Genomic DNA, 12,307 nt, shown 5'->3' on the forward strand with positions numbered 1-12,307 from the left:
TTTAAATTAGTTTTGAAAGAGTAATAATAAATGAAGTCTCATTAGTATTTAATAACTTTGCTAAAATTTCATAAACTCAGCCCAAAGCATCACTTGTGTTGTACTGTGACCTGCTGTTATCACTCTCTTTTCTTTATTTCCTTTTCATATTCCTGTATCAATTCAGCAAGTAACTAAAACAGAGTACCTGTCCACATTTGGTATTATTTTCCTTAGCAGTTTTACTTGAGACAAAATTGTAATGGATGAGAGAGGCAGATTACATTAAATTTCCCAGAGTATATTAAATTTCTTTTAGGTATATTGCTTTAATTTCCTTTATATCCTCCAGCCATAATTTCTTCTAGATGTTAGCCCATGGACAGTATTTTCAAAGATGACTTACATAATATTTGTAATGTTTTATTGTACTGTTTTCCTATTAATTTGAGGTAACTAATGAAATAGAAAATCTGTAGGATTTCATTTGAGAATTATTTATCTGTGGGGGAGTTTTCCTTTTAGGTTTTACAGGTCTCTCAATGAATGAATCAGTGAAAAAAGGAATAGGCTTTCCCATTGTGTTCATAGCTTCTACATCTCCACTTTCACAAGAGAGTTGATTTCTACAAGTGTAAATGGGTGCATAATTATGAACATATTTTTAGAAGCTGGGCAGAATTTCAGATTTGTTGTCAGAACCTGTTTGGAAGGTAGCAGTGTTCACCACTGTACCACCAGTGCCACACCTAGAACCTGTTTCAAAGCTGTGTCCTACTTCAGCATGGCTTTGGCTGCCATTCTATATCCCCAGTTCTCCATGTGTGGTGCTATCCCCCCATTGTGTGTGGAGCTCTGAGTTGTACTATATGCGGGAACTCATGGGTAGAATGCAGAGTACAGCTGTGTCCCTCATCCCTGCACCAGAAGTGTGTCTTGCAGTGAAACCTTGCTGGAAATGGCAGTTGTGAAAGACTCTCTGACTCTCTGACACAGAAGGGCTATGAAGCTTAGAGCAACTGGAGGCAAAGAGGACCATATCTCCAAATTAGACTTCTGTAGAACGAGCAGCACAAGCTAAAAAGCATGCTTATTTTCACCAAGCTACTTACTTGAATTAATGTCTTCACTGGAATCAAATGCTGATTGCTGTCTATTCATTACCTTTTGATTTAATTAATGAGACTTATTAAAAGAGTCTCTTCAGTGTTTTCCTGTAAACAAACAACTCTTAACTTATTGATTTGAGCTTTCTGTTTATTTAAATCAAGTACATGCTTTGAGCTATCATAGAGTATTTTAAACCTACAAAATAATTAGAATGTTTCTTATGTTTTACAAAGCATAGTTATCTTCATTTCATATCTTTAAAACTGATATTTCATTCATGTGTTAGTAACTTAGAATTTTAAGTATTCTGGGCATGTTTTTTTTTTCTTTTAAACTTAAGCTCAGACTGACCTGAAATTCACTTTGTAGTTCAGGTTGGTCTCAAACTCACAGTGAATCCTCCTACTTTGGCCTCTTGAGTGCTGGGAGTTTTTAAAAATTTGACTTTTGTTTATTTATTTGCATACAAAGAGAGACAGAAGATTACATCTGTATATAGACATACATACACACACATAGAGAGAGAGAGATTGATTGGGAGAGAATGGGCGCACCAGGACCTCTAGTCACTACAAAAACAATTCTAGACACATGTGCCATTTTGTGCATCTGGCTTTACATGGGTACTTGGGAATTGAACCTGGGTTGTTAGGCTTTCCAGGCATGCACTTTAACTGCTGAGCCATCTTTCCAGTACCCTGTTAACTTTTATTGACAACCTCCACACATGTGGATATTATACTATGTTTATAATCCTGCTATCATCTACCCTTTTTCCTCTCAGGCTGTATTTTTTTTTTTCTCCAAAGGTGAAGGCAATGATTTAACATTTTTACTAAGCTTTAACATGGAGGAACTCAGCCATTGGAGAATGTCCAGACATGTAGAGAAAAACTAATTAAGAAAGAAGAAAGTCACAGTAGCTCTTAGGTTAAAGAGCAATTTGATGATCAATATGGTTCTTAGTGGGAAACCAGTGAAACTTCTGGAGAAATAGGCAATGCTTATTAGTTGTCTGTACTCAGCTTATTAAAGGAAACTGAGTGTTTTACAACATGTCTGTTGGGTTTAAAAAGATTAATTAACAAAGCATTCTTCATATGTTGAAACTTCAGTGAAATGAAAACTTCTTTCTGTGTACATTAAAAACAGTTTGCCTGCCTGGCGTGGTGGTGCATATCTTTAATCCCAGCACTCGAGAGGCAGAGGTAGGAGGATCACCATGAGTCCAAGGCCACCCTGAGACTCCATAGTGAATTCCAGGTCAGCCTAAGGTAGAGTGAGACCTTACCTCGAGAAACCAAAACCAAAACAAAAACAGTTTGCACCTTTACTCAGAAAGACATAAAGTAGAGCAACAGTTAAACATGAAATCAGATGTTGAAAGCTTTATAATATTTTTGGTATTTCTAAATTTGTTGGAAATAATATTTTTAGACCTTCTAGTTTTATTTCTCATGTATGAGGAGGGAAATATGAGTGCTTTAACACATCAGTATTCATTCAGTAAAACACTCTCTGCCAGTAAGATTCTAGATACTGATACATACTATTTAATGAAACAGGTTTTTTTTTTCTCCTTAGGAGCTCAGAATTTAGTATAGATTTGAAAGACATGTTTAGTTTCATGTGATATGATATATAAATCTCAATATCATCAACTTTTGGGGGGGGTTTCGAAGTAGGGTCTCACTCTAGCCCATGTTGACTTGGAATTCACTATGGAGTCTCAGGGTGGCCTTGAGCTCATGGCAATCCTCCTACCTCTGCCTCCTGAGTGCTGGGATTAAAGGCATATGCACCACCATGCCCAGCTAATATCATCAACTCTTGAAATGATTATAGCCCATAAAAAAATCTAAAACTTGGATGTTCAATTTATGGAGATTTCAGAGTTAGAATTTCATAAACCTGGAGTTTTGTTCTTTTATGCAGTTATAGAAAGTAAATTCCAAAATTGATTTTGGCACAAAATGATGCAAATTACTGTATGAAAGTGGTTAAAGGTGTTCCATCTTTCCTTGCATTTATGGAGCAAGTACTTTTAGCATGATAAAAGCCAATTGTATCTTCATAGTCTAAGAGTGTGTTTTAAGTATAACCTTCAGAAGCATGAGATCCCTGTATTGTAGAATTCAGTTACTGGTACATAGAATTTAATGTTTCTCAAGGGATATGGAAAACTTTATGGGAAGAAGGTTTTGTTTATGTTTCATGGGTAAGGGGAAAATGTCTGTAAATGAGAGGAAAATTCCAAGGCTTTTCTGGAATCAGTTACTGCCTCCTTTGGGAGCCAGAGATGAGATCAACTGGGCTGAGGAAAGTCTGTGCAGATGTCAGCACTGGCTGCATTGCAGCCTCAAGCCCTGCCAGAGTCACCTCAGTCCTGAAGGACAAAGTGAAGAACACAGCCATTGACTGCAGCTGTACCCCATGTACACCTGGGTACCTAAGAGCACAAACACAATTAGAGAAGGCCAGGTGATGTACTCAGGAGAGGAGCTTGCAGAGCAGAAAAGCAGCCAGCCTGCTTTCCCACTGAAACACAAGGGAAAAGCAACACAAATTCTAATGTTGAGGAGATGGCACTGTGGAGCCTTTTAACCAGATGTCCTTATCCCGTGACCATAACCAGAAGTAATGGATTAACAGTCAGTTCAGGGAGAAAGGCCCGGTAATGGGGGGGACTGTGATGAATACCTTTGTCTTCTGAACATTATTTTTGTGGCAGATTTTTTTTTTTTTGAACAATATATCAATTGGATAGTAGTGTTTATTTTGTTGTGGTTGTTTGTGTATTTGATGTTTAATACATTGACATTCTTTTTTTTAGACTAAGCACTGGATTATCCAGGCCACATAAAATCTTTATTTTGGTTCCTCTGAAGATCTTTGGTAGCAATCTAAACTGCAAGAAGAAAGGATTTTGGCTTATAAGACTGGCAAAATCAAACACTGGCAACATATAGTGATAGAGCAAAAAACTAGGAACTGTTATTGTTTGCTGTAAGAAGGGAAAATTGGTATTTATTATGTAGTATAATTTAGAATTGTACATATCTTTTGGCTTTACAACTCTACTTTTAGGCATTTATCATGTAGGCATATCTTTTATATGTGAAAGGTAACTGATTATATTATTGTTTATAGGAGTAACAAAATGGGAACAAGTTAAGGGCTTGTCAGCAGAGGACAGGGATTAAATTAAGTATTTTATACCTATACAAAGGCATACTACATGACCTTTGAAAAACATGAGGAAATTTTCCATGTAACTGCAAGGAAATCTCCAAAATATATTGTTAAGTGAGCAAAACAATATAGAGTATACTGTACATTACATACTATCACTTGTGTGTGATATTTGTACTATATATGTGTATATGTATATGTAAATTTATTTATGTAATGTATATGTATATATATCTTCATAATATTTTTGTTCTGTTGACCAGAATGTGTATTTGAATAGTGGCAAATGCTGACTTCAGAAGATGGGGAGTTAGACAGCCAAAGGGAGGTTCAATAAATATTTTCTTATACTTTTCACATTTTTTAATATATGTGCCTTAGAAAATTTTTCATTAACTAATAAACTAAATAAAGAATGCAGCCCGGTGTGCTGGTGTATGCCTTTAATCCCAGCACAAAAGAGGCAGAAGTAGGAAGATCCCCGTGAGTTTGAGGCCACCCTGAGACTACATAGTGAATTTCTAGTCAGCCTGGGCTAGAGTGAAACCCTACCTTAAAAAACAAACAAACAGACAAAAAAATCCAAAGAATGCCACAAAGCTTAGTAAAGGTGGAAAATAAAGCAATAAGTAGAAAGCAATATAGGTAGTCATGTCTTTGATATTGATAGTTCACAGAATTGAGCATATAAACAGTTATCTCCATAGAACCGACACACATTTAGAATGTGTCAGGAAGAGCCATCTCCTTTGACCATGTCTTGTGCAAGTTTGCAATAGTACATTCAGCATGTTTTTGATGATATGCTATACTATAAAGCACTACCAGATCAAATACAATTTTAGGAGACTCTTATTAAAAATTAAATATGGAGGGCATGATATTACTGAGGGAGAAGACAGGACGCTGTGTCAAGTTTTTGTCCTTGGGGATTGAATAACCCCATCTAAGATTATGATATTTCAATAATAAAAAAGGAGTTTTAAGAAATAAAGGAAATAGTTGACTTTTTTATTGTTTATTTGTTCATCTTAGAATAATTGTCAAGTGATTTTGTTCAATACTAGTTTCATTCTGGAAGAAACTGAGTGAATCACAGAAAATTACAGTTAAATCCTGGCCTATGTAAGTGTGAATATTTAAAATTTATGGTAATATAGAATTTCCAGTCTTACTGGAATGCATCTTGCTGCACCAGTATAATTGAGTCACTGACATCTTCAGTGCAAAATTGCATAAAATAGAATTTAAAAAATTAATTTATTAATTTGACAGAGAAAGGGAGGGAGGGCTGGATGGATGGAGGGAAGTAGAGAGGGAGAGAGAGAGAGAAAAAAAACAGGTGTATCAGGGCTTCCAGCCACTGCAAATGATCTCCAGATGCATGTGTCCCCTTGTGCATCTGGCTCATGTGGGTCCTGGAGAATCGAACCTGGCTTTGCAGGCAAACACCTTAACTACTAATCCATTTCTCCAGCCCATAAAATAGAAATTTTTGAGGCAGACCATTACAACCATAACAGACACATAGTTTTGCAACTTCATTTTTCATCTACTCTTTGGTTTCCCACAGGGTAAATGGGAAGCTGGTAGCTTTGAAGGTGATCAGGCTGCAAGAGGAGGAAGGCACACCATTCACGGCCATTAGGGAAGGTAGGCACTTTAACCTGGTATCTTTGTTCTTATATTTGTATGATGCTTATGCAAATGTACCATACATCTCTGAATATGCTGTTTTCAAATTAAATTATTATATGTCTCAGAGACTTGTATTGAGAAAGCTGAAATTAAAAGTTCAGTACTGGCCGGGCGTGGTGGCGCATGCCTTTAATCCCAGCACTCGGGAGGCAGAGGTAGGAGGATCACCATGAGTTCAAGGCCACCCTGAGATGACAGAGTTAATTCCAGGTCAGCCTGGACCAGAGTGAGACCCGAACTCAAAAAACCAAAAAAAAAAGAAAAAAAAAAAAAGTTCAGTACTGGAACCGGCACATGGTCAGGCAGGAGGCGCTCCTCCATTTGTCCAGTATTCCTAGGTGAAGCCGCCAGCAGCCACTGCTCATGATGGGGGCCATCAAGAAGAAGATACAGATGCTGAAGCGGACAAGGAGAATGCTCTGGACTGGGCAGAGCAAACCAAGACAGAGCAGAAGCAGGTGGAAGAGAGAAGCAAACAGCTGGAGGATGAACAGGCAGCCTTGCAGAAGAAGCTGAAAGGGACCGAGGATAAACTGGACAAGTACTCCAAAGCTTTGAAGGATGTGCAGGAGAAATTGGAGCTAGCCAAGAAGAAGACAATTGATGCTGAGACTGAGGTGGCCTCCTTGAACCGCAGGATCCAGCTGGTTGAGGAGGAGCTGGACTGTGCTCAGGAGCACCTGGCTACTGCCCTGCAGAAACTGGAGGAAGCAGAAAAGGCTACAGATGAGAGTGAGAGAGGAGTGAAGGTCACTGAAAATCGGGCCCTGAAAGATGAAGAAAAAATGAAGCTCCAGGAGATCCAGCTGAAAGAAGCCAAGCACATTGCAGAAGAGGCAGAGAGGAAGTAAGAAGAGGTGGCTCGTAAGTTGGTGATCATTGAAGGAGACTTGGAACGAACGGCGGAGCGAGCTGAGCTAGCAGAGTCCTGTTGCCGAGAGATGGATGAGCAGATCAGACTGATGGGCCAGAACCTGAAGTGTCTGAGTGCTGCTGAAGAAAAGTACTCTCAAAAAGAAGACAAATATGAAGAAGAGATCAAGATTCTTACTGACAAGCTCAAGGAGGCAGAGACCCATACTGAGTTTGCTGAGAGATCAGTAGCCAAACTGGAAAAAGATGATTGATAACTTGGAAGATAAGCTGAAATGCACCAAAGAGGAGCACCTCTGTACACAAAGGATGCTGGACCAGACCCTGCTTGACCTGAATGATGTAGAGCTGCCCTGCCTTGCCCTGTGGCTGCTCCTCCCCGACCCGACCTGACCCACTGTACCAGAGGCCAGCCTGTCCAAAGCTGACCTTGAAATGGAGGGCTGATCTTTAACTGGAAGGCTGCTTTCTCCTTTTGCCACCCCCTCTACCCTCATGTCTTTTTGTTTTAACCAAACTGTCTCTGCCTCTTCCCCGAGAGTCCCACCGGGTTCAGGCTGAGCACCTTGGGGAGCATGTAAGGGAAAGGGCACAGTGCAGTGTCTGCTAAAGCATGCTGGGATGTGCACATCTTGTCATGTCTTGTTGTAGCAACTGTTTGTAAAACATTCCAAGTAATTCCACTTCTTGGGAGCAGCAATCTAATTATTCCTTTCTCACTTTTAGAAGGTAACTTTTTCAGCCTTATGCATCCTGCCCTCTCTGAGGATGAGGAGGATAGGCTGTGGGCCTGCCTCACCGAGAGTCACAGAGCTCAGGACAGACTGCTGTGGACCTCATTGCTCTGTACAAAGGGCCAGCCAAACACAGGGATCTTAGGACATTTGCCAAAAACAAAAGGCCAATACCATTCTGTGATAGCACTCAGCTTTAGGTGTCTTTGAACAACTTACCTTTGTATTTTACTATTTTCATTATACATTACCAAATTAATCTCCTTCTTCCTAAGCGCTGGGGATCCAGGTCTGGGCCTTAGGCATGTTAGGCAAGTGCTCAGCTCTACCCTTCTCACTGTTCACAGAATGGATCTCGTGCTTTCTGAGGCTGAGGTGGACACTTAGTCCTGTCCTTCCTCCTTCAAGAATGAAAATCATGTTTGTGCCACTGGCTTACCCATAGGAAGCTCACCCACCTTGTCTGAGCCTGAGCCTCTGTCTAGAAGGTGCCATCTCATGACCTCATTTCTGCTTTGCATCAGTCAGTGCTGAGAGATCTTGAATACCTTATGTATAAAACTTTGAAATTTTTATAGTATTTTGGAACTTTGCTTTTGGGCAGCTGAGGTGCCTTGACCACTCCACCTGACTGTGAGAAGTGTAGTTTGTGGGCAGGCAGTATGCTGTCAAAGTTTCTTTCCCCACCCAGTTATAGGTGAGGCTTCTGTGAGGCCTGTTAGATGCACATCCTGCAACTGAATGGCTTAAAATGTGCTCTCCTTTGTTGTGATCTCTTGGGGCCAGTTGAAAAAGAGAATACCATAGTACAACTGTTTTGATACAAATGTCTTTTTTTTTTTTTTAAATTTGTTTATTTTTATTTATTTGAGAGCGACAGACAGAGAGAGAAAGAGGCAGAAAGTGAAAGAGAGAATGGGCACGCCAGGGCCTCTAGCCACTGCAAACAAACTCCAGATGTGTGCATCCCCTTGTGCATCTGGCTGATGTGGGTCCTGGGGAATTGAGCCTCAAACCAGGGTCCTTAGGCCTCACAGGCAAGCGCTTAATCACTAAGCCATCTCTCCAGCCCTACAAATGTCTTTTTGAAATAATCAGTCACCTCAAAAAAATAATAAAATAAAAAATAAAAATAAAAGTTCAGTACCATGATTATATCAAGTCATGTTTAAAAAGACAAAACTACCTTTCTACATCTGAACTGTGGGGAAAAAACATTGATGATAAGGCTATCTAGGCAATGGAGACTTTTTTAAATGTCTGCTTTTGTTTGCAGAGCTCCAAAAATACATATGTATACAGTGACATTCTATACTCATGACTTTTATAAGAAATTCTTAAAAATGGAAGGACTGTGTTATCTTTTTAGTCATCTAAATTTTATCTTGAATTCTTTATTTTTATCCTTTCATAAACCTCTATTGGCTTTCTTATTGACATATATTTACTGTTTATATATTAGGGTTTTTTTGTGTTGTTGTAATTGTTCTCCTATTTTGTTATTTTTCTAAAAATTACTCTCTAATGTAGTTATACATATGTGATTTTATTTCTATAAAATCAAATTGTTCTTTTTGTCTTATTAGTTTTTTCATAGAAAAGTTTTTCTGCTTAACAAGAAAAAACTTTTTGTCTTAGCAGAAATTTTTCAGGTCAGTATTACAACTTTTAGGATTAGTAGCTTTACCTCTCTCCATTTTTTTTGTTTATTTTTATTTATTTATTTGAGAGTGATAGACAGAGAGAGAAAGAGGCAGAGAGAGAGAGAGAGAGAGAGAGAGAGAGAGAGAGAGAGAGAGAGAGAGAGAGGGGAGAGTGGGCATGCCAGGGCATCTAGCCTCTGCAAACGAACTCCAGACGCCTGTGCCCCCTTGTGCATCTGGCTAACGTGGGTCCTGGGGAATCTAGCCTTGAATTGGGTCCTTAGGCTTCACAGGCAAAGGCTTAACCGCTAATCCATCTCTCCAGCTCACCTCTCTCCATTTTTAAGGAGTATAATTTTTTTTAAGGGTATAAATTTAAAGATATAAATTACTATTGCCTCAGTTTAATTTTGCGTTGGGAGGACCATAGTTACTTCTGTTGATTCAAACAGGAACCATAGCAATGGTTTGCACCCTAGTTTTCTTTGGATGAACTAAGCATCCTCTGTCCCTGAACTGGTTTATTCCAGATCATCACTATAAGTGATGCTTGTTACTTAAAAAGATCTGTTTCCACTTGCTCCTCTCTTGGCCTTCAATTCACTTTCATTAGTTTTCTCTCAACATTTAGCTCATTTGGCTGGCACTATCATTACAAACTTTATTGATCACCTTGTTATAACCAAATCAGATATACACTTTTCTGCTTTCTTTAATTCAACTTCAAAGCAGATTGCACATGGGAGAAATATAGTCTTTGAGAGAATCAGGTATTCCAGGTAAGTGAAATTTTCTCTTTGTCCTGTGTTGGCTCCATCTCTAAGTTCCAGGGAGTCTCAGGAATGTAAAGATCCTGTTTTCTTGAATAGGCACTCTTTCCTGGGTAATTTCATTCTTTTCATAAGTGTTCATAGCAACTAAAAGCTGCTGATCCACATACATGTATTTCTTCAAATAAGACTACCTACATGCCCATTTCAGACATTAATTTGCCTGCTTGGGATTTCCTTTTGAATCTGATATTATATAAAAATTATAAGACATCATCTCTAAGTAAAGCTTATGTGGGAATATAAGGCTGGTTAAGTCTTCAAAAATCATTTTAACACTGTCAAGTATTATATGAGTGTTTTCCTCCATACAGTTTCTCATCTCAGGAATTTATACATGCTTTCCCCTGGTTAGAATGCTTTTCCTTGGCTATTTTGAGATAATAGGTATACATTCAATTTACCTTAACAAAGTTTCCTGTGAACATCATATCTAAAATAGCAACTAACCATTTTCCTGCCATCTTAATTCACTATATCGTTACCTTTATTTTCATCGTAGTCTGTAGTGGAATGTGAAATAGGTTTTTCTAGACCCTCACCATTTAGTGTGCAGTCATTCTATAACACCTATTGAGTGAATTGTATAGCATCATTAAGCCAGAGCCAATAAATATGATGGAGTATTCATTATAGTCACTGCCCTCAAGGAATCTGTCATCTAAGTGGCAGGCAAAAATGTAGGTAATAAATTGGATAATAACTTATGGTGCCATATCAATGCCAAATCATTTTAGAAACATTGTGAACTCTTAGGAGATTCTTCCACTAGTGAATAGAAGTAACGTGTCAGCTGGACCTTGAGCTAGAAATAAGATGAATAAACTGAAAAGAATAGATTGAGGTGTTAACATTCTGGACAGGTACAGCAAAGGTACAGAAAGCATGTCATTGTCAAATGCAGTGAATAGAAATGGTATTGATTAGGCATTCCCATTAGTGGTGTTATAGGGTAAGATACCTGTTGCAAGCATATTTAGCAAGGTTCTTAACAATTAAAAACAACAACAAAAAAATAGTGTCCCAAAGTACTCCTATCACCCTCTGGATTTCAAACTTTCTGCTCCCTCTTCTGTTATGTTCTCTGTGCCTTAGATGGTGTGATAAAGATGTCTTATGTAGTTCTATCCTTTTAATAAAGAACAAAAATTTATTTGCCTCACAATTTTGAAGGTTGGGAAGTCTAAGAACACGGCATTAGCATCTGCCAGGGTCTTCCTGCTGTCCCATCCTGTTCCAGGAAGCAGTAGGATATGAGAGGAAGTTCAAGTGAAAAAGTGAGAGTCAACTGCCATTTAGCACAATGTTTTTAGACTCTTTTATGTTATAGGATAAATCAGTACTTCATTTCCTTTCATGGATAAATAATTTTTCATTGTATAAACAACATAGTTTATCAATTCATCATTTGATAGATATTGAGGTTGTTTCATTTTACCTTTTATAAATAATGCTGTTATGTATATCCATGCATAGGTTTTGGTGTTGGGCAGTGACTGCTAATGGATATAGGGTTTCCTTTTGAAGCAGTGCAAGTATTTTGGAATTAGATTGTAGTGATGTCTGTACAGCTCTATAAGTATACTTAAGCTCACTTAAGTGTGTACTTTAAAAGGATACATGGGCTGGAGAGATGACTTAGTGGTTAAGATGCTTGCCTGTTGTAAAGCCAAAGAACCCAGGTTTGATTCCCCTGGTCCCATGTAAACCAGATACACAAGGTGGCACATTCATCTGGAATTCTTCAGCAGCTGCTGGAGGTTGTGGCACACCCATTCTCTCTTTTTCTATCTTCCTTCCTTCCTTCCTTCTTTCTTTCTTTCTTTCTTTCTTTCTTTCTTTCTTTCTTTCTTTCTTTCTTTCTTTCTTTCTTTCTTTCTTTCTTTCCTTCTCTCTCTCTCTCTCTCTCTCTCTCTCTCTCAAATAAATAAATAAATAAAAATAACATAAAAAATTTTAAGAATATATTTTATGGAATGGATTAGTTTGAGTTTGAGATGTCCCCTGAAGGCTCATGTGTTAAAGATTTGATTGCCAGATGATGGGACTTTGGTGGAAGTGATTAGACCAGGAGGACTCCAACTTAATCAGGGGGTTTGTTCATAATTTAATGGTGTAATATGAGGTGATGAAAGCTAGGAAATGTATCCTTATTTGAGGAAGTAGACTACTGAAGGGATTATGTCTATGAAGGGTATTTTGGGACCCTGTCATTTCTCTCTGCTTCCTGGCTGCTATAGAGTGATGA

General features: G+C 38.3%; 1 protein-coding gene and 1 pseudogene across 2 annotated transcripts in view; both read left to right on the forward strand.

Moving 5' to 3' along the window:
* The window catches only part of Cdk14 (cyclin dependent kinase 14), a 707,419-nt gene that overhangs the window by 229,858 nt on the left and 465,254 nt on the right, over window positions 1-12,307 (forward strand). For both annotated transcript variants that reach the window (XM_045161059.1, XM_045161060.1), the window contains one exon: window positions 5,855-5,934. In XM_045161059.1, coding sequence (XP_045016994.1) covers window positions 5,855-5,934 — 80 coding nt within the window. The remainder of the gene's footprint in view (window positions 1-5,854; window positions 5,935-12,307) is intronic.
* On the forward strand, window positions 6,346-7,245 carry LOC105944954 (annotated as a pseudogene).

This window comes from Jaculus jaculus, chromosome 10 (genome assembly GCF_020740685.1).
Source record: "Jaculus jaculus isolate mJacJac1 chromosome 10, mJacJac1.mat.Y.cur, whole genome shotgun sequence".
NCBI classification, from domain to species: Eukaryota; Metazoa; Chordata; class Mammalia; order Rodentia; family Dipodidae; genus Jaculus; species Jaculus jaculus.